Genomic DNA, 23,046 nt, shown 5'->3' with positions numbered 1-23,046 from the left:
GTGGTATGTGAGATAAAAAGAAGCAAAAACTCATCTTCCTCCACTACAAGTCACTCGTATCAACAGCTGCTGTCTCACTAGGGTGGCTCTTTTCCCCTTATTTGGCCTTCATTGTCAAAAAGAAACCACACCCTGCGTTATGTAGCCTTAACTGAGTAGTTTGCCACATCCCAGGTCTCCCGTCTTCGGGACTGTATTTAATTCAGTAATATTTTTCTTTTCTTTTGAATCAGCCTTCCTGGGTGGGGCCAGGAAAACTCTGAAGCTGTATGAAAACAATACAAACTAAAAAGGTCAGAATTTTTTAAAAGTACATTTTAGAACAGTTTAAGGCCCTTGGAGGCTAACGCTTTGGTGGGCACGCTGAGTCCCGCAGAGAGGAGCCCTGTCCGCGTTGGCCCGGCAGCGGGAGCAGATCCCAGTCTTTGGGATGAGCCTGTGGGGTGTCTCGGGCTGCGGCGGACGCCCCCTCCCCGGGCCGCACCCGCCACCATGAGAGGGAGAACGAAGCCGTCCCCAGGGAAGGAGCCCCAAGTTTCCCTTGAATTTCCATACAGCCCGGCCAGACACGTCCGGACTGAAGGAGCAGAGTCCAAAGTCAGCGTCAGTACCGCTGGGCAGGACGCCCGGCGGAGCCAGGAGCCCGCGGCCAGGTCCGCAAGGTCCGAGGGGGTCGACGCTCCGACCCCACGGCGCAAGCCCTCGCCCGGCCCGCCCCTCCCCGCACGGAGCGTGTGACACCCAGGCGCCCCCTCCCTCCTCCTCCACACGCCTCCCCTTTAAGCGTGAGGCTCAGTTGGATTTGTGTCGGCCGAGGCGAGGCGCGACTCCCCTTTATGGCAGAGTCCGCGGCAGCGGCTCTGACAGCCACGACGGCGGGACGAACAGAACAGGAGGCCCGGCTTCGGGCCGCCGGCCGCCGTCACCGCAGCGGAGCCGGGAGGAGCGAGGCGCGCGCCGCGGCGGGGGCGGAGGAGTGGGCGGGCCCGGCCGGGCTGGGGGCGGGGAGGCGGGGGAAGGCGGGGAGCCGGGTCGCCAGCGCTCGGGTCCGCCTCTGACTGCGGCGCGGCGGGGCGATGTGTGATTATCATGGCGAGGAGTCTCTGTCCGGGGGCCTGGCTAAGGAAACCCTGTTACCTCCAGGTAGGCCGGCGGCGAGTCTGCCGCGCGCCCTCCCTCGCCGCGCGGGACTCGCCCACCTCCCTCCTCCTTTCCTGGATCTGCGCCCGCTCGAACCCCGCTGCCCCCTGCCGTCCGGCACCTGGCGGCGCGCCTTCCCCGCCGCCCGGGCGCCGCAGCCCCCACGGCGGCTCTGCCCGCGCCCCCCACCGCTGCCCCGGCGCGTCCCGCGCCTCGGCCGGCCGGGCTCTGGGGCCGGGTCGCTCTGCTCCGGCTCGCCTTCGCACTCCTAGCATCCCAAGAGCCCCGAGACGTGACCCGGGTGCGACTCTACGCCCCTAGCAGCCGGTGCTCGGCTGCCCGGGCTCGGGACGTGCCTCAGTCTTCTCCCTGGTCCAGAGCTCTCCTCCCCCCTCCCTAGTGGGCCCCGCAGGTCCAGTAGTCGCGACTGTGTCCTAGGTCTTCAATCAGTGGTAGGTAAAGTGGTGTGTCATTCCTCCATATTTTAGAATATTATGGCAATTTGTCACATCAGTGTTTCCCCAAACCCCGAGAAGCGGCGTGTGCCTCGTGCTGAGCCCCTTGATTTGGTCTTTCTATCACCCGTGATTTAAATGGGAGCGAGGGCTTGGAAGACGGAGTGAGTCGGATGGGTGTTTGCTTTTTAAAAGGCAAGGGACAGTGTTTGGTGGCGATCTCAAATACCCCAGAAAGGCAAACGTAATTCTCAGTCATGTCATGTGCACTGCTCGCGTGTTAATTTTTCATGATTTCCCGTTCCACCCTCTGTTCCGCTGCCAGTCTTGTCTTCGAACCCCGCTACTGCCTTCATGTACTCTTGGTCACCAGGGGGACCTAGTAGACATCGTGAGTAACTGAGCGCAAATCCATCACCCCATTGGAAAAACAACTACAAATCAATGCCTCGCGTGGGTCAGCAGTGTTGTCTGCGTTCAGGGGACAGTATTCCCTTACCGCTTACATTAAAAGGCTTAAAGGTATTGATAGATTATTTTGGGACGGGATTCACGCTCAACTGGTGTTTTTATAAATTATTTAAAAAGTTGAGAAGAAACCATGATGAGGCAAGTAAATCTTACGTTTTGTTTGGTTATAAATCATAACCCTGCCATGAGTGTGATGTACTGCAGATTGGAAGCATGATTTGACAACCCGTGATAGGAAGGGTGTAGGAGTAAAACTGAACGCCCTGAGTCGTTGCAGCAGCTCCACCAGTAGTATTTGTGCCTTGAGTAACCGTGGAGCAACCCAGTCTAGAATTCAAGCCAAGCCAGGTACTTGTATGTAAGCAAAAAACACCTTTCCAGAGTCTATCCCAAAATAAGTTTATTGGGCTATTTAAAATGATTTTCACTAAAACTAGCTATTTATTTTAAATTTTTCACGTTTTGTGGCAGACTGTGATTTGTTTGGCTGTAAATGTTCTCCAAAGATATGGCTGTGACCTTTTTTGGCATTATAGCACAAAAGCCTGTAGATTAGCCAAGATTAGTTTTACAAATAGTTATGCTTTCATTAATGGCAAACAGTTGGTATTTCTGCCTTTCTGATTGTGTGCATCATTATCTGTTACCAAATTAAGGTAAACTCAGATTTTAAGCATTTCAAAAGGATTTGGAGGGATAGTGATATTTTACTGGGCTATTTCTATATAAAGTAATGACTAAACAGAAACTTTATTGATTATAGTATTATTTGAGGTAAATGTAAAACTTGGGATTGCAAGGGACTGGTATTTTAAACATTGTGTTGGTATTTGTATTTATTCTGTTTATGAATTTTCTTGTTAGTTGTCCCTTGCCATACTGTTTGAATTTAACCAGTTTTTTTAAAAAAGGCCTTCAGATTACTCAAGTGTCATATCTTCTTCCGTTCCTATTGCCTAAATGCCTCACCATCTGCTTTTTATACTTCCTCTACTATTAGATGCTTCAAACTTGAAATTGTTTTGGGCAAAGTCAAAATAAAATATTTTTAACTGAGACTGTTATACAGCTACTCAGTTTCACAACCACTGAAGGTTGTGAAAGTACTACTTTTCCTTTTTTATTTTTATTTTCTTTTTCTTGAGAATAAAATCATGTTCCTTTAGGAAGAGCATGAAGCATTAGAATAAGAGCTGAGTGGCGTTCATTTGTGCATCTAGTTCATTATGACCTTGAAAAGTTTCATAACTTTTTGGTTCCTTAGTTTCTGTATCATAAAGTGGAGACTGTAGTTCTTAGTTGAGTACATCACAGCTAGGTGGTGAGGATGGGCTAGATGAAGTAAAATCTGTTTTGTTACACCTTTATTACAATTTTAATAGAAAAGCGTGGACTTAATTGGTAAATACAGATAGGTAAACATATTGAATTCCTTCAACCAAAGGTCCCTGGCTTTCTACTCCCCTCTTTCTTTTATTTATTCAGCATTTATTGACCTAGGTGCGTGATATGTTTATTTCAGTGACTCAATCACGTACTTAATAAATATCTATTGGATACCTGTCACATGCCAGAAACTTTGTGAAGTGGTAGGGATTCTATGGGAACTAAGCAAACACCTTTGTGGTCCTCATGGAGCTTAAAGTCTAGCCAGGGACATAAACATTAATTAAATCATCTCAGAAATCTATAGTGACAACAATTAAGTGCTATGAAGGAAAAGGAAAGGAGCAAAAGACCACCTTAGAAGAAGAGAACAGTTTATCTCTCTCTTTTAAAAGTACTTTACTATGGAAATATTTATATGTACATAAAGCAGGAAAGAATAGTGAACTCTCAGGTACCTATCACCTGTCCTCAACAATTATCAGTATTTTATTTCATTCCCCCTCCCTATATCCTCCTTCCAATTACCTAAAGTGTTTTGAAGCAGATATCACATCATTTCATCCAAATACCTCAGTGTGCATTTCTAGCAGATAAGGATATTTTTAGACATAATCATACTACCATTATCATGCCTAACGAAATTAATAACACCCCACTCTCCTCCTAGATATGCATTACCCCAAGAGGACTGACTAAATTTGATTTGCCATTTGGCTTACTGTGATTTGAGAGGGTCTCTCTGCAAAAACAAAACGAAAAACTCTCCGCTTACCAGCTTGTTCCTATTGGAAATTCTTCATTTGAGGGAAACTAATTCTCATTTCATGTCTTGGGAGAATGTCTTAGAAAATAAATATCTGGTTTAGGTAACGTTGTCATGTGATGTATTATTTTAAAGTGAGGCTATAATTAGTCAACAGGTATAAAAGATCTTGTTTTGTTTGGGGGTAGGGGAAGGGATGAAGAGTACAGGAGGAGTTGTATTTCAAAGATAGGGGGAAGAGATGAAGGGCCCAGAAAAAAGAGAGGGAGGTTACAAAGACCAGCCATGTATAAGTGCAGTTTTGTAGTTTGTTTTCAACTGGGTGGGGTCAAAAAACAGTTGTGGTCTGAGGTGTCCAGGCCTTAGGGCTTGTAATTGCTTCTTCCTCTTTCATATTAGAAGAAAACAAAAAATTAAGCAGTTCACTTAAATATAAAGGAGCTTCATTCCCAGTATTTTCATTAATCCAGAGATCACTGTGGTAATTGATAACCCTTCTAGAGAACTGTAGTATTATACAATTAAAGATATATTTTCAGCTATAATATGGGTTAAATGGCATTTATGGACTAATGTGGGACCTAATCGCTGTTTATAGCTTTGTTTATATAGCAAAAGAGACTCTACTGCTTGTGAGGAAAAGAACTGATGTGGTATATCTATATAGTAGAATATGCATATCAATAAGGAGGAATGAAGAACTGATACATGCTATAACATGGATGGACCTTGACAACATTAAATATATGAAAAAAGCCAGTCACAAGAGACCACATGTTACATGGTTCCATTCATATGAAGTGTCCAGAGTATGCAAATCTTTAAAGACAGAAAATCAATTAGTTGTTGCATAGGGCTGAGAGGGTTGGGGGGAAATAGGTATGAAGTTTCTTTTTGGGGTAATGGAAATGTTCCAAAATTGATACTGGTGATGGTTGTACAACTCTGTGACTATACTAAGAATCATTGAATTGTATACTTTAAATGAATAAATTGTACGGTACGTGAATGATATATCTCAATAAAGCTGTAAAAAAAAAAAAGAACTGAGTTGGTCCCGTTGATGTGGTCCCTGTCTCTGCCGCTTGTTGCAGATGCCACCTGTGCCAGCGTTTCAGGTGCAGGAGGACTTTTTCCAGAGGAGTGGTGTGCAGGCACACCTACCTGAAATAGATAACCAACAAACCCCTGAGCAACAAGCTTCTCCTGGCCAGGCATCCCTCTCAGAGCACACTACATTATGCTTCCATCCTCTCCAGCTATTTTTTTTGAAACCTTACCTAGGAAATAGTGCTTCCTGGTTTGTTGGGCTAAATGTTACTTGGTACGTTAAACATTGTAGAATCTTGCCTCTGAGATCAGAAACTGGGTGTAGTAACCCGTTGAGGCAGTGTTTCTCTTCCACACACCATTACGGTGGTACTACTTAGGCCTGCTGGGTGTAGCAACCCAGACACCTGCATTTGTCTGTTTTTAGCAGTGTGTTTTCTACAAATTAGGATCTACTTTGTTTAGGGTTTACTCATAGTCTGAGTGGGACTGATAACACAGCAGCCCTATAATTTGTTGGTTTTAGTTTAAAATACCTTCTTCCTTCTCACTATCATTAAGTCCTGAAGAATGAAAGTTAAGACAATTTAGGATAATTTCTCTATACTTAGGTTATACACATTTTCCATTCCAGTCATTTTACCTTCATGTCCTGTTGCATATAAAAAATGTCTAGTGACAGTCTAATGGAATTAGTCTCAGATATTTGGTTACTTCTAAAGGATTTTAAGCCCTTTAAGATTGCAAAAGTTTTAAATTTCTTGAGGCATCCTCTTAAAAATGACTGCTTTACCAGTCATTTTTAGTTTTGATATGTGTTCAGTAAGGCTGTCATGAATGAATGAATAGATGGCAAGTTCTAATTTGAGTATTAGCACTGTTTAATATTTCTGATAGCTGGCTCCTTGGCTTATATTAGTCCTATTTTTCAAACATGACTGCTGTAGACGGTTTGGTTCTTTATGACAATGTGGATATTTTCTGGGATTTAGTGCGAGATAGGGTTATTGATACAGCTTAACTGGTAATAGTGACAAGGTTGACAAATACTGTAGTAAGAGTAATATGGTTTCTTGCCCGTTTTTAGCCTCCAGGATTATTTTAAATCTAAGGATAATTAGAGCAGGTGATTGTTCCTATTCTCCAAAGTCTTTAGAGGGAGAAGGACCACAGGTGGTACGATTCTCATAAGCTTTTTTAGACCTGCTCTTCAGAGCTAAGCTTTTGCCTGAAACAAAATCTCCAGAACTATGATTAGCTTTCTGAGACTGGTGTGTATACAGACAGCGTATACATCCCTTAATGTCTTAAATTCAGCATAGAATTGTAATGCAGCCATTTGCTATTACCATTAGTTGCTTTTCTACCCCTGTTAGAAACTCAGATGAATGATGAATTCTCCGGCACAGTTCACCCTCCCCTCCCTCTCAGGGTGGAGAGACAGTAAAAGCATTTCTTCATTGTCATTTTACCAGCGCCCCAAGTTTCTCATCTTGATGGATTATAGTGTTGTTCTATGTTTTCTATAGAAGTTTTCTCTGTTTTAGCAGTTAGGGACATTTTAATGTTTTCATTTCTTAGAGTTGCCTCTAAAAACAGTACTGTACTGTTCTGTTAAATATCTACTTTTTACATTGAGTGAAAAAAAAAGTTATATTTTTAGCATATCTATTTCTAGACATTCAAATATTTTGTGAATAATTTTTCTTTAAAACCTTTTAATGTAAAAAAGTATATGAGTTTAGAAAAACCAGGATATTGTCATGTGAACATGTTTTTAAAAAACAATATTGGTGGATGAATTTTTCTTTGGAAATAAGTAGTTCTTATTTTTTGGTTGGCTATTTCATGAAATTAAATAATTATCTTCTTTAGATATTATCATGGCATTGTGGTTGTTTTTTTTCTTTTGTTTTTTTATTGTGGCCCAAAACATAAAATTAATCATCTTTAGTATTTTTAAGTGTACAGTACAGTTGTGTTAACTATATGCACATTGGTGGTGACAGATCTCTAGAATGTTTTCATCTTGCAAAACTGAAACTCTGCCTGTTGAACCACTCCCCGTTTCGGCCCCCCACCCCAGCTTCTGCTAACCACATTCTACTTTCTGTTTCTGTAAGTTTGACTTTTTTTGATACCTCATATAAGTAAAATCATGCAGTATGTGTTTGTTTGTTTTGTGATTGGCTTATTTCACTTAGCATAATGTCCTCAAGGTTCATCCATGTTGTAGCATGTGTCAGAATTTTTCTCCCTAATCCTACCCCCCCGCCCCCCCCCCCCCCCCAGTCCCTGGCAACTACTTTTCTGTCTACTCCCTGTTTCTATGAGTTTGACTTTTTTTTTTTTTTTTTTTCTTTTCAGATTCCAACCATATAAGTGATACCATGCAGTATTTGTCTTTTTCTGTCTGGCTTATTTCACTTCGCATAATGCCCTCTCAGTCCATTTATTTTGTTGTAAATGGCCGAATTTCTTTCTTTCTCATGGCTGAATAATATTCCATTGTGTGTGCATACACACACATACACACCACACCTTTTGTCCATTCCCCTGTTGATAGACACTTAGGTTATTTCCATATGTTGGCTATTGTAGTATGAACATGGGCGTGCACATATCTCTTTGATATCCTGTTTTCATATCCTTTGGATATATACCCAGAAGTAAGACTGCTGGGTCATATGGTAGTTCTATTTTAAATTTTTGAGGACCCCCATACTGTTTTCCATAGTGGCTGCACCAATTTACATTCCCACCAACAGTGCACAAAGGTTCTCTTGTCTCCACATCCTCGCCAACACTTATCTCTTATCTTTGATGATAGTCACTGTAACAGGTGTGAGGTGGTATCATTGTGGTTTTGACTAGCATTTCCCTGATGATTAATGATGGTAAGCACCTTTTCCTGTACCAGTGGCCTTTTGTCTCTTGCTGGTACCATGATTCTCTCCTTTTGTCTAATTAGACCCACTGCAGTAGCCTCCAGAATGGTTTTCCTGCCTCGTTGACCCATTCTTATCCATCCTTCACATTGCTTCCAGAGTAATCTTCCTCAAAGTGCAAATCTGATCAAGTCGCTCTCCCTGCTGGTGAAATCCTCCAGTGGCTTCCCATTGCCTTCAGGAGACTATGCAGCATGGCCCTTTATTTCTGGTCCCTTCCTGTTTTGCTGTTTCATTCCTGCCACTACCACTTCATGCACCGTTTGCTCTAGCAATCCTGAAAAACTTCTAGTTTCCCAGACACACCGTGCTCTCTCTCACATGTCAACCTGACTACCCCACCATTTTCTCTTTGCCCAGAATGCCCTTCCTGAATTTCCCTGCACCCCTCTTCACCTGGTTTATTCTCAGTTTTCTACTTGTTTGTTAAGTTTCAACTCAAAGAGGAGGTGACCTTTCAGTGCTCCCTCCCTCACATCCCACACAGCATGAGTGTACCTTTCTGTGCCCCAGACTGTGTGCATCATACCCAGCACACACTTCTCTTAACAGTGCTTATGATACTGAATTGTCATCAGTGCTTTTCACGTGTTCTGCTCCAAACTGATCTCCTTGAGAGCGGACGTGTCAGTCTCCTCTCTCTATTCCCTGTCCCTAGCCCAGAGTAGATGCTCAGTAACTGTTTGCTGAATGAAAAAATCAGCATAAACACTTGTAAGAGACATAGAGTTTTACAGAGTTGATTAGATTAACTAATTCCTTGTATGAAGCAAAATGTTTATACAATAAATAAAATCTCCCCTTTCACTTCCTCCTACCTCCTTTACTCCTGAAAGGTAGCCTCTTTGAACCACTTATCTTTTTGGATTTCCTGGTGGCCGTACCTCTAACTTCTAGAGCTATGTGGCTCAAGGGAACTGTATACATCCTGGGAAGTTTATAAGATACTGAATTTGGGTACTGGAAGAAATTATTTGAAATTTTATTCTCATATACTTTTTTTATATCTTAAAATGTTTATTTCTGTCAGAATAGCTGGTGATTTTTCTGTTTTCTGTTATAATTTATTAAGCATCCCCCTATAAAATATATCCTTATATACTTTAATTTCTATTTTTGTGTAAGTTATAATATACTTGTAGTAGATTAGTATAGTCATAAGTTTATAAAAGTAAGTAAATATATAGATGTTATGGATTTGTGCTCTAAAATATTTTCCCGAGAGGGTTGTCTGATCAAAAAGCTTTGGGGCCGCTGCTCTGATAATAGATTTTTACGTCTCTTTCTTGATTTATCAACTTTAGGTAATACCTGTTGACTTTCCACTTTAACAAATGAGTACTTAGCTTTCTTACACTAGTCATCTCACTCTCTTCCAGTGTTTAATAGTTGTATTATTAATTTTACTTCTTCTATTACTTAGTAACTTTGGATATTGAGAACACAATTTCTCATTTCATTCACTTTTGGCAGTCTTTGTTGACCCTCCTCCGCCGCCTTCCCCCGCTCCCCCCCATTTTAAGAAGGGGCATTACAACATGTGCTCCTTCTTCCAGCTGTTTTTCCCCCTTTCTGTCAGCGACACTTTTACAGTATAAAAGTTGGTAACTTATATTTTGTCCTGTTACCACAACTAAGTCTCCATATATGTTGATTCTAACAGATGAGAACTATAAATAGTATTACATTATTATGACTTGTTAACTCTTCCATAAAGGAAACTGTCCCTTATGAATCTGAGACCCATTGACTGCAACATGAAGTTATTTTCTCCTTGTCCGGAAGGCATATAGAATTAACAGACCAGGACACATGCATCTTGTTATTAAGCAAAGCATTACAAGGATTTGTCCCTTCCCAGAAGCTAAACCATATTTTTGCCAGTAGGAAAGAGAACATGTGATGTTTGCACATTCTCTATAAAAAGCTCCTTTTTGCTTATACGTCATGTTTGCTTGCTTTTTAACATTCCAATTAAAGAATGATAATTTAAAGCCAAGTCTTTGGGATCTGTAAGGAAGTAACAGGGTTATGATTTGACATCACCATGGGCCACAATTTCTCCTTTGAACAGCCAGTATACCTTCTTTTTTGGAATGGTTACCTGTTTATGTTTAGCTGTAGGGAGCAGGTATTTCTTCTGTCATCTGCCCCAAATCCAAGTGAACTGAGCTGGTAATGGAGTGCTGGATCTTTTGAATAATGAAAACAGCTCCCACCTTCAGCGATAGCATTGCAGGTAGGAACTGGCTATATCATTTGGTGCCACATTTATAGAAAATAAGAGTGAAACAGCTTCAGCTGGTCCTTTCCTTAGGGTCCTGAAATTTATGACTTGAGACCAACCATATCAAAGTTAGTTCTGACCTAAGATGCAGGGCATCTCTATTTTTAGTACCCCCTCAAACATGATTCTATAAATACTTAGTGTAGAGTCAGTTTGTGTGCTAGGATTACATTTTCTTCTCTCCAGGGCCAGGGTCATAATTTCTGGGCTGTCAAGATTCTAAGATCAATAACAATTAGATAGTTTTTTCTCATATTCCATCAATTCCTTATAATCAGGGTACATGTACGCTGCTTCATATTTGAAATGTATCTTTCCCCCCTTTTTTTCTTTTATTAATTTCCAGGCAGTTTCTAATTGCCTTTCTTCTCCCCTTCCCGTCTTCCTCTTCCCTCCTTTTTGGCATAATATGCCTTTATCATGGCCTCACCTTTTCCATACTCTGTTACATTTTCTGTTCTGCAGAATCCCCCTTCGTGACCAGATGCTTTTCTAGGCTACTACAGAGCTGTCTTCCAAGGATTTCCCTTCACCCTTCCAAGGATTTCCCTCGACTCTTCCAAGGATTTCCCTTCAGTCTTCCAAGGATTTCCCTCCACTCTTCTCCTGGCTTGGAATCATTGTTCTCAGGAACTTGATTCTTCCAGTATCCTGATTTATGTCATTATTTTACTGGAGTATATACTGAAATAATTTCTTTAGAAAAAAGCATGGGAATTAAAGTTTCTGAGTCATGTCTAAAACTATTTTTATTCTACCTTAGTACTTGTTTGTAGTTAGGTTGGGAGTAGACTTCTGGGCTGAAAATAATTGGCTTTAGAAAATGTGAAGACGTGGTTCCCTTGTCTTCTAACATCCTCTGTTGCTGACAAGAAGTCAGTTTGGTCAGTCCTTTGTGGGTGACCTGTTTTTCCTGTTCAGAGTTTCATTTTTATATTTGTTTTGAGGTTCCTTAAGGAGACGTATAGATGAGGGTCTTTCATCAGATTTATTGAGCACTCACTGAGTCCTTTCAGTCTTAAGACTTGCCTCCCTTCTTTGCTTCTGGGGAATTCTATTATTTATTTAGTAGTTTCTCCCCTCTCTTTTTCCTGTTCCCTCTTTCTGGGGCTCGTACTAGTCAAATGTTGTACTTCTTGGATTAGCTCTTTATGTCTGTTATAATTTCTCTATCAATTCCATCTTTTTATCCATATGCTCTCATTCTGAGTTTCTCAATTCTGTTTTCTAGATCATCTGTTGATTTTCCTTTTCTAATCACTCTTTAAATTCTAAGAATTTTTAATTTAATTTAACAGAGTTCTTCCAAGTTCTTCATTCCTTTTTTGTGGTTTCCAATTCCTATTTTCTATGAATACAATACCCTCTTGAATCTTTTGATCATAGTAGGGTTTTTTTTAAAAAAATGGTTTCTTACATCTTAAATTATATTTGTTCCCCTCAGGATTCCTTGTTTTATGTTGATCTTAGCTCTTCTTGTTCATGCTGCTGGATTTCCCCTACAGACCTGGTAATCCTTGGTTATCTATTTATATTTTAGAAAGAACTGAGGAACTGGTGTGGATTTCTTTTGCTAGTTTAAAAGTTGGTCTCTTTGCCCCCTAAACCTATCACCTGAGTGGATGGCTGGCTGAGCCCTCTGTGTAGTGCAGGGTCCTTGGCTGGCTGGCTTGCTCTCCGTGAGCCTGTGCTCAGGTTGGGGACCCTCCTGCCAAAGCAGTGCTTCACTCTGGGTGGACTGTGCTTCCAGTAGAAGGTTTGGCTTCCTCCAGGTCGTTTGTTCCTCCAGCGATTTGGTTTTTTGACGGAGGTTTAATGCCAGGCTGCCTGTATTCTCTGTGGGGGTGGGGGAAGCAGATGGGAGTGCCAACCAACACAGTTCCCGGTACAGACCTTCAATTATCCCCACTGTCTTCAGCCCACTTCTCACTCCTGCCCTCCCTCGTACCTGCTGGCCCAGAGCCCGGAGCCGTCAGGTGTTCCAGGGCAGACTGGCTCTCTGGATTCCTTCTAGCGGTTCCAAAAGCAGTTTGGATCCAGCTCCTTTTAGGTTTCCTTGTGGAGTATTTTGGGCTGTGGCTTTCTCTGATTCTCATCCATCAACACAATTCCATCTGATTTTCTAATTCTAGAAATTTATTGAATCTTTCATCTGCTGGTGAACCCCCTACTTCCCTTTCCTTTTGCGATTAGAGGTTTATTGCTGCTTCTGTCTCCCTTATTTGAGTATGGTTTTGCAAGCAGTAAGTAGTAAACATATATCCTCAATCTACCATTTTGAACTGAAAGTCCCGATGTGAATTTAAACTGTCTTTCTTCTGGATATTTACCTACTTACCCTGTTTATCTTCATGGCTGCAGGGTCTGTTTAAGTATTGTATAATTAATAAATTATTTCAATAAAATAAGGCAAGAGAATTAGAGTAGATAACTTCAAAGGCATAATGATACTATTTTTTTTAATTAAAAATCTTGTATAACAACAGTTTTTTTAGTAAAAGAAGAAAAAAACACTACTCAATTAAAGATTAGCGTCTTAGATCAGCATCAATTTTGTGCCTGATTTCTATAGGTTATAGGTCAACAGGATATTTTGTACCTGCTGTGTACCAGCTACACAGTTAAGCACTGGCTGGTAGCAGTGATATGATAGAGCTCTGCTTTCACAGAATTTGCATTTTGTTTTTGGTGAGGGGCACTGATAGATAATAAATGAATTTTAAAAAACCAACAAAAATTTCAGGTCGCTATGTACACAGTGCAAATAATTCGGTGATGTGATAATGAGTGTCGGAGCATCTATGTTGGCCATTGGTTGGAGAACTTTGCTGTGGAGGGGATGGTTACCTGAGATCTAATAAGCAAGAGCCAGCCAGGCAAAAACTGGGGATGACCACCAGAGCGGATATCCTTTCCACTTTATTCAGTGTTCCCCACGCTTTGGTTTTGATTATACATCTGTTCTATAAAAGATTTTTATATTAATGTAATGAATTGCTTAAACATTTCATCAGCTTTTAAGTAGCAGTTGGGTGAAATACTCATGAGATAATTTATTCTCTTAGGACAGAGAAGGGGTAAACAAGCCTTTTTAGTCTGTGATAGCAGAATGGTCTGGCAAATTTAAAGGCCTTAATTATTGTGCTTTAAGCAACAACTTAATTTGCTTCAGTCTGATTCTTAGCTTTCAAATGGAGTTCGTCTTTTGATATATTGTGTCGCTATTTTGGTGCTTGTGATTTTGCTGTTGCACTTTTCCTCATCAACAAGTATTTACTGTTCACTTCATACAGTCCCTGTGTTGATACTGTGGGCTGCGAATGTACCTTCGCTTTTGTCTTTAAGTGGGGTACACTTTTCAAGGAGTGTGAGGCATGCATAGTTTCAGGGAACCAATCTGTAGATCCTCAAACACCCCATGTCCTTTTTCTAACGTTCTACCTGAGAATGTCCAGCAGGGTCTGCTTTGCCACCTTCCCTTTCACAGTTGCCCTTCTCCCACTATTACAAAGGAAAGGCGTACTGCTCATCCATTTTGGATCTTACGAAGGTCCCTGGATGTAAAAACCACTGGGAGCCTAACAAAGAGCAAATGAAATTACTGGTGTCTGTGTTAAAATAGTGAAAGACTAAGTAACACTATCTGAGGGAATGACTGGATAACAGTTTCTTTCGGGATTCAACTAGTTTCCAATTTTTTGCTCTCACTAAAATAATTGAGTTGTTTGCTAATTAACTAATAGATTAAGTATATATATACATGTATTATATATATACTTTTGATGGTAGATTACTGTTGTTTGTCACGTAACTCAAAAGACTTCAAGGAATTAAGAAATAATTGCTCTAACAAGACTTCCATTCTCATCTTCTCATTTATGTGGAAAGGCACTCACCACTTAAAATTATAAAAACAAAAAGTAGGGGTAGAATTGCTGCTGAACTTGATTTCATTTTGGCAATAAATAATCACTGCTTGGAAATGTGAACTAATTGAAAAAGAAAATTTTCACCCATCTCTTTAATAAAATTTCCTCTCTTATGTTTAAGAATGTTTAAAATCAAAATTTGTAGTTTTAATTGATTGGGTAGTAATAATTGTAATAAAGAGAACTCAAAACAGAAGAAATTGTTTTAAACTTGGAGTCTTTTGTTACAGAAAATAAAGAGAAATTTATTTTCAATTTATAGACAGATTTTTGATAAGGAAAAATATAATAGAGTGGCCAATAAAAGACTTTCAAACATAAAATTGAAAATAATTTGTGTGGGAGGAATCACCTTTCCTGATTTAAAGCTTACTGCATAGCTTCATTAATCAAGATAGTGTAGTACTGGCGTAGGGATAGACACATAGATAATGGAATAGAATAGGGAACCCAGAAATAGAGCCACATAAATATGACTAATTAATTTTTGATAAAGGACCTAAAAGCAATTCAAATGGAGGAGGGATAGCCTTTTTATTAAGTGGTGCTGAACATTTGGTTGTCCATTGGCAAAAGAAAGAAACTTGATGACCTAAATCTTATACAAAAATTAACTCAAAATTGATCGTGGACATAAATGGAAAACAAAAAAACTCTAAAACTTACAGAAAAAAAAAACTTTGTGGCCTAGGACTAGGCAAAAAGTGTAGACTTGACACGAAAAGCATGATCCATAAAAGGAAAAATTAATTAATTTGATCTCATCCAAATTAAAATCCTTTGGAAAAGACCTTGTTAAGAGAATGAAAAGACAAGCTACAGACTGGGAGAAAATATTTGCAATACACATATCTAACAAAGGACAAGTATCTAGAATATATAAAGAACTCTCAGAACTGAGCTATAAAAAAACAATCCAATTAGAAGAATGGGAAAACGACATGCACAGATTTCACCAAGGAGGAGATACATATGGGAAATAAGCACATGAAAAGATGTTCAACTGCATTAGCCATTAGGGAAATGCAAATTAAAACCACAATGAAATATCATCAGAATGGCTCAAATTAAAAATAGTGACAATACCAAATGTTGGCGAAGATGCAGAGAAACCGAATCATTCATATATTGATGGTAGCGATGTAAAATGATACAGCCACTCTGGAAAACAGTTTGACAATTTCTTAAAAAAACTAAACATGCAACTACCATATGGCTCAGAAATTAAACTCCTGGGCATTTATCCCAGAGAAATGAAAACTTATTGCTATGGACTGAATTGTGTCCCACCCCACCCCACCCCCAAATTAATATGTTGAAGCCATTACTTCCAATTGTGCGGTGTTTGGAGATGAGGCCTTTGCAGATAATTAGGTTTGATGAGGTCATAAGGCAAGAATCTCATGATGGGATTAGTGATCTCATAAGAAGACACGTCATTTCTTTTTCTCTGTGCCTGTATGATTGCTATCTGTAAGTCAGTCAGTCTCTCTCTCTCCCCCTCCTTCCTTCCCTCCCTCTCTCCCCTGCAAGCCAGGAAGAGACTTCCAGCCTCTAGAATTGTGAGAAAATAAATTTCTGTTGCTTAAGCCACCCAGTCTATGGCATTTTGTTATGGCGGCCCAAGATAACTATGAGACTTATGGTCACACAAACATATACATGAATGTTTGTAGCCACTTTGTAATAGCCCCAATCTGGAAACAACCCCGATGTCTGGCCTTCAATGGATGAATGATTAAATAAACCATGGAATATGACTCAGCAATAAAAAGGAGTGAACTATTTATACATGCAACTACTCAGATGAATTTAGAAGAAATTATGCTTAATAAAAAGCCAATCTCAACAGGATACATACTGCATGGTTCCATTTATATAACATTTGTGGAATAACGTAATTAGAGGGATGTACAACAGATTAGTGGTGGCCAGGGTATAGGAAAGGGACAGGGACAGGGAGGCTGAGCTATAAAAATGTAGAATAAAGGAGTCTGTGGTGATGGTACAGTTAAGTATCTTGATCGTGGTGGTGGTTACACAAAGTTACATGTGTGATAAAATTGCATAGAGCACACACATATGCACACAAAATGAGTGCATATGTACTGGTGAAATAGGAATAAGCTCTGGATTGTACAAATGTCAATTTCCTGTTTTGATGTTGTGCTGTTGTTAGTAATACAGCATGTAGATGTTGGGGTGTGCTGGGTGAAGAGTACATGGCACCTCCCTGTGCATTGCTTAGCACCTTCCTATGAATCTGTAAATATTTCAAATTAAAAATTTTTAAAAATTGTGGTGAAAGTAGAAAGGAAAATAAGTTCAAGAAAAAAGAATGAGAAAATGCATGACATTTCAAGCATTTGGTTTGATTTGTATCAAGCACTTTTGTCCTTCTTAGCCTTTTTCTTTTCGTTAACAGATGATGATTGTTAGGGGAGTTTATTCTTACCTCCCTAATGACAATTCAATTTTTTATTGCCTCCCTAATAACAATATTTTCAATATTGAAAGAGGAATGCTTTAGCTTCCTCATAAAATGCTATGATATCCAAAAATTATACATTCTTGAATGACTTTCAGAAAACTCATCATAGCTTTCTATGTTGGACTCTACCATTCTAAGAACTGTTTGAAGTCCAATTAGTGAAATGACCAATTTATCCCTTTAAATCGATTGTCTGTTTATCTTGGTATATGTTTATGATTACCTTGGAGGAATCAACATATTTTTTCTTATTGAGAGCTGTTAACATATCCATTACATAAGGATTTCTAAAAACTCATGTACCAGTTATTCAAAATTTTTGTCATAGTGAATATAGAATATTATTATGTATGATGATCAACAAATGCTTTAACAAACTACAGGGTTACACGGAGTTTTTTCTTCACTTTCAGTAAGTAAATGGGCATATATATGTTACCTAATGTGAAAAAGAGTCTTCTAATATTTTTGTAGAACTTTGAATAAGAAAACAGTTTACATTTTTATTTGAAGAAAGGGCCCAGATAGAATACCACTATGGAGATATAAGTGGATACTACTATCTATATTTACTAAAGAGAGCCACATGTGAATTTCCCCCCTGTGTCTATTAATACTTTCAAGAGGCAGGAGGTAACTATTTGTCTAGATGGGATGCCCTCCATCCAAGCTGGTGGATTTAGCTTGGATTCAAGCTTGTGAAGACTACAGCACCGCCAGGAGGCTGCATTACCTTGTAGTGTTGGGAGAGATGGAAGATGGGAGTATCCCTACTTCATAATTTGATTATGACCGTATGAAAAACTCTAACATACTCATTCAGTATATAGGTTTACATTATTAACAAGTATGTTTTCTCTCTGTTATAAAGAATGGCATTTAAGTTTTAAATGAACTTCATGTCAAGTGGTTCAAAAATAAACTTTGAATTTCCTTCTGAATGAAGGATGATAGAATCATCCTCAGGTCAAGGTGCGATTTTTAACTCAAATGAACCTTTGACAGAAACTGACAGTTACTTTTTTTTTTAATAGATATAATTGTCTTTATTAAGTGATTCATGAATGGGCAGCATCCCGTTTAGCACCTAGAAGGGTGCTCCCAACAGTTACTTTTTAAGGTAGGATTTTCCAACGTAGAATGAATAAAAGTGCCTATTTCCTCTGCAACTTGGGAAAGTCCCTGCTGAGTGATACTTTTCTGAATAGAGAAACATCTGACTAAAGATCAGAAGCTGAGTACAGATCAACAGTCTAGTCCATCGTATTTTTTCTACCAACCTAAACTTTATTAAAGTTTTGCTAGTATCCATATTAAATAATCAACACTTGTTAGCATAATTTTTGGAAATAATATTCTCTAGAGCAAGATTTAAACACACGTAGACACCTATTCACAATCAGGAACCTTCTCACTGATCTTTATTTTTGACAGAATTGCTTAGTCTATCTCTGCTTCTTCCATTATGGCCTAAGTAAAGACACTCACTGAATCGTCTCATTTGAGACCAGTCTGCTGAGACCTCTCCCTAGTTTCCCATTTAGCCCATTGTTAAAAACTCAAAACATTTTTATTGTAGGCCTGCTGGCATGGGCTTTCTGTCTTTATTTGTTAATGTCCAGCTTTCACTCCTTAACAGTCCAGTCCCTCTAGGAGTCTTTATAAAAAAGTTGTGGGGGAAAGTGTTCTGTGTGTGTATATGTATGTAAGCCTTCTAAGGTGATTAGGCAAAAGCCAAAGAAGATTATCATCACCCCATGCTGTAAAGTCCCAGTAGGACAACGACAAGGAGGCAGTATGAAACGGTGGTTTAGAGCATGAGCTTGGGACTCAGACACACCAGGGTTCAGGTCCTCTCTCTACACTGTATGTGACGTCTTCCTTTAGACAACATGCTCAACCTAAAACTTCTTAACTGTAAAGTCATAAAAAGAATAACCTTTTTATTTCATGGAGTTATTAGGATTAGATAAAATAATGTATGTATTACTCTCTGTTCTGTGTATAGCTAGCTCATAATAAGAGCAATGATAAGGGAAGTAAGAAGAAAATAATTATTTTCTAATGCCCTTTTAATTCTTTTAAATCAGAAAGGGATGCATTTCTACCAGTAGACTACTAGATCTCTAATTCTCTGAAGCTGTGAGTTTGGTAAAGGTTAATATGCTGTTAGCTTAAAATTAGTTTCATTATTAGCCTTTTAGCATACTTTGGCATTTATTTAAGGGGACTGATTTTTTTTTTTTTTGTAGGTAAGCACTTACCATGTTTCCCTGAAAATAAGACCTGGCTGGACAATCAGCTCTAATGCGTCTTTTGGAGCCAAAAATTAATATAAGACCTGGTCTTATTCTGTATTATTATATTATAATATAATGTCATTATATTATAATATATATCATTATATATAATGATATTCCATAGTATGTCTGTACCTCTTTCTCATTATCCATTCTTCCATCAAGAGACACCCAGGCTGCCTCCAGATCCTGGCCATTGTAAACAGTGCTGCAATGAACATATGGATGCACTCGTTCCCTCGAAGCATTTTGCGTTTCTTTGGATAAATACACAGAAGTGGGATTACTGGGTCCTTCTTTGTCTCTTGTCATAGCCTTTGTTTTAAAGTCAGTTTTGTCAGGTATAAGTATTGCTATTCCAGCTATTTTTGTTTCCCTTTCTGTGAAATATCTTTTTCCATCCCTTCACACTTAGTCTGTGTCTTTCAATCTGAAGTGAGTCTCTTGTAGGCAGCATATGTAAGGGTCTTGTTTTCTTATCCATTCAGCCACCCTATGTCTTTTGATTAGAGCATTTAATCCATTTACATTTAAAGTAATTGTTGGTACATATGTAGTTATTGCTATTTTATTCACATTTTTTATTTTTTTTTTGTCTTAAAGAAGTCCCTCTAAGATTCTTTGAAATACTGGTTTGGTGGTGCCAAGCTCCTTTAGCTTTTTCTTGTCGGGGAAGTTCTTCATCTGTCTTTTGATTCTAACTGATAACTTTGTTGGGCAGAGTAATCTTGGTTGTAGGTCCTTACTTTCCATCACTTTGAGTATTTCATGCCAATCCCATCTGGCCTGCAAAATTTCTGTTGAGAAATCAGCCGATAGTCTTATGGGAGCTCCTTTGTAGGTAACTGCTTTTCTTTTGCTGCTTTTAAGATTTTTTCTTTATCTTTAACCTTTGGCATTTTAATTATGATGTATCTTGGTGTGGGCCTCTGTGGATTCATCATATTTGGGACTCTCTGCATTTCTTGGGATTGTATATCTATTTCCTTTGCCAGGTTAGGGAAGTTTTCTGTTATTATTTCTTCTCATAGGTTCTCAATTCCTTGCTCTCTCTTCTTCTGGTAGTACTCCTATGATGCAAATGTTGTTACGCTTCATATTGTCCCAGAGGCCCCTAAAACTATCCTCATGTTTTTGGATTCTTTTTTCTTTTTGCTATTCTGATTGGGTGCTGTCTGCTACCTTATCTTCTAAATTGCTGATTCCTTCCTCTGCTTCATCTAATCTGCTGGTGATTCCCTCTAATATAGTCTTCATTTCAGTTATTGTATTTTTATTCCTAATGAGTTCTTTTTTATGTGTTCTATTTCCATTTTTGTTTCCTATCTTTTTGTTGAAGTTCTCGTTGAGCTCATTGAGCATCCTTATAACAAGAGTTTGGACCTCGGCGTCTGGTAGATTGCCTGTCTCCATTTTGTTTATTTCTTTTTCTGGAGCTTTGTTTTCTTATTTGGGACATGTTTCTTTGTTTCCCCATTTTCGCTGCCTCCTTGTGTTTGTTTTATGTATTAGGTAGGGCTGCCATGCCTCCCAGTCTTAGTAGAGTGGCGTTATGAAGTGTGTGTTCTGTGGGGCCCCGTGGTGCAGTCTCCCTGGTCACCTGAGTGAGATGCTCCAGGTGTATCCCTTGTGTGGGTCATGTGTGCCTTCCTGTTGTAGTTGAGCATTGATTGCTGTTTGCATGTGAATGGGAGGGATTGACCTTGGGGCTGATTGGTTGTGAGGACTGGCTCTGACTACAGTGGAGGAGCTGTTGTGCAGGGGCTGACCCTACAGAGCAGGGTTTGCTTTAGCAGGGCTCTGGTGACTGCCCTGTCTGCCCTTTGGCTGTGTCATCCTTTGAGGTGGCTGGGTTATGCTCCAGCTTCATAAAAATGAACCAGTCGAGGGCCAGGGCAGGAGCTTCCTCTGCATAAGCCAGCTTCCCCTTTGTCTTGGGGGAGCATACTTTCGGTTTCCTTCAGAGGCTGTGTTACCCTGGTTTCCAACCTTTTACCTGAATAAAGTTTTTCGTTTTACCACACCCCAGATTGGAAACTCCTGTTAGCATTGGATTGGTGGCAGCAGACTTTTGTTGACAACCTTATCAGCACTCCAGAAGCGCCCTTCATGTTCATTTCCTATCACCACCATCTCCTGCATTGGTAACCACTATACTTCTAATGGAATAGATTAGTATTGTCTAGTTTTGTTCTTTATATAAATGGACTCATATCTTTTGGGTCTGGCTTCTTTTGCTTAGCACTATATTTGTGAGATTCATCTGTATTGTAATGTGTAGTTACATATGTTCATTCTGATTGCTGTATAGTATTCTATTGTGTGAGCATATCCCTACTTATTTATTCCACCTTTAATGGGTATTTGGGTTACTTCCAGTTTTTAGCTATTACAAATATTTAAGCTGTGGATATTCTGGTACCTGTCTTTTGGTGAGTATATGTACCGTGTTTTCCCGAAAATAAGACCTAGCCAGACCATCAGCTCTAATGCATCTTTTGGAGCAAAAATTAATATAAGACCGGGTATAATACAATATAATATAATATAATATAATATAATACTAGGTCTTATATTAATTTTTGCTCCAAAAGACTCATTAGAGCTGATGGTCTGGCTAGGTCTTATTTTTGGGGAAACATGGTAAGCGTTTGTGTTGGACTGGAATTGCCGGGTCATAGATATGCCTATATTTAGTTTTAATAAATAATTACAGTTTTCCAAAAGATTGTACCATTTTATACCACCAGTAATGTATGAGAGTTCTAGTTGCTCCATATCCTCACCAGTAGTTGGTATTGTATACCTTCTTCATTTTAGATGTTCTGATGGTATAGAATTATATCACATTATGGTTTTAATTTGCGTTTCCCGGATGACTAATGAAGTTAGACATCTTTTCAGGTTTATTCACCATTTGGATAGCCTCTTTTGAGAAAGCACACAAGTTCAGGTCCTTTCTTTACATTTCAGTTGGGTGGTCTGTATTTTCTTATTGATTTACAGGAATTTGCTAATCTCTGTCATTTTTCAGATTTGTTAATATATCTTCCACTTTTGTGGGTTGTCAGTTTGCTCTATTAATGTTTCCTTTTTTTTTTTTTTTTTTTTTTGTATTGGGGAAGGGGACACATTGGGGAAGGGCACACATTGGGAACAGTGTGTACTTTCAGGACTTCTTTCCAAGTCAAGTTGTTGTCCTTTCAATCTTAGTTGTGGAGGGTGCTGTTCAGCTTCAAATTTTTATCCTTTCAGTCTTAGTTGTGGAGGGCGCAGCTCAGCTCCAGGTCCAGTTGCCATTGCTAGTTGCAGGGGGCACAGCCCACCATCCCTTGTGGGACTCGAAGAGTTGAACTGACAGCCTTGTGGTTGAGAGCCCACTGGCCCATGTGGGAATCGAACTGGCAGCCTTCAGTTAGGAGCATGGAGCTCTAACTACCTGAGCCACCGGGCCGGCCCATTATTGTTGTTTCTTGATGAACAGAAATTCTTACTGTAATCAGATTTATTAGTTTTTTTCTTCTATGGCCAGAGTTTTTATGTCCTGTTAAGAGGATACAAATACTTCAAATACTCTAAGGTCACGAAGATATTTTATGTTTTTCTCTGAAAGCTTTATTACCTTATCTTTCACATTTAAAATTGTAGCCCAGCAGGATCTGATTTTTGTATAAGGTATAATTAGAAGTTAAGGTACTTTTTTCCCCCAATTGGATGTTCAGGTAACCTTTGTTGGGATTTTTTGAAAAGTAGCATGAACACTTTGGTAATAGTTGGGTCATTCACTACTAGAATGTTCCAATCCTAGCCCAGAAGGAGACTG

At 39.4% G+C, this 23,046-nt stretch overlaps 1 protein-coding gene across 2 annotated transcripts in view; it reads left to right on the top strand.

The window, feature by feature from the left end:
- The first annotated feature begins 990 nt into the window (after window positions 1-990).
- The window catches only part of DIPK1A (divergent protein kinase domain 1A), a 90,141-nt gene continuing 68,085 nt past the window's right edge, over window positions 991-23,046 (top strand). The window contains exon 1 of one of the 2 annotated variants that reach the window (XM_074335143.1): window positions 991-1,143. In XM_074335143.1, the coding sequence (XP_074191244.1) occupies window positions 1,090-1,143 (54 nt within the window). In that variant the 5' untranslated portion in view covers window positions 991-1,089. Of the gene's footprint in view, window positions 1,144-21,257; window positions 21,368-23,046 lie in introns of those variants that run through there. The other variant, XM_088791326.1, reaches the window with a different exon arrangement.

This window comes from Rhinolophus sinicus, chromosome 14 (genome assembly GCF_057876585.1).
Source record: "Rhinolophus sinicus isolate RSI-liver-muscle chromosome 14, RSI-T2T, whole genome shotgun sequence".
NCBI classification, from domain to species: domain Eukaryota; kingdom Metazoa; phylum Chordata; class Mammalia; order Chiroptera; family Rhinolophidae; genus Rhinolophus; species Rhinolophus sinicus.
This window is presented reverse-complemented; position numbering and strand designations above follow the sequence as displayed.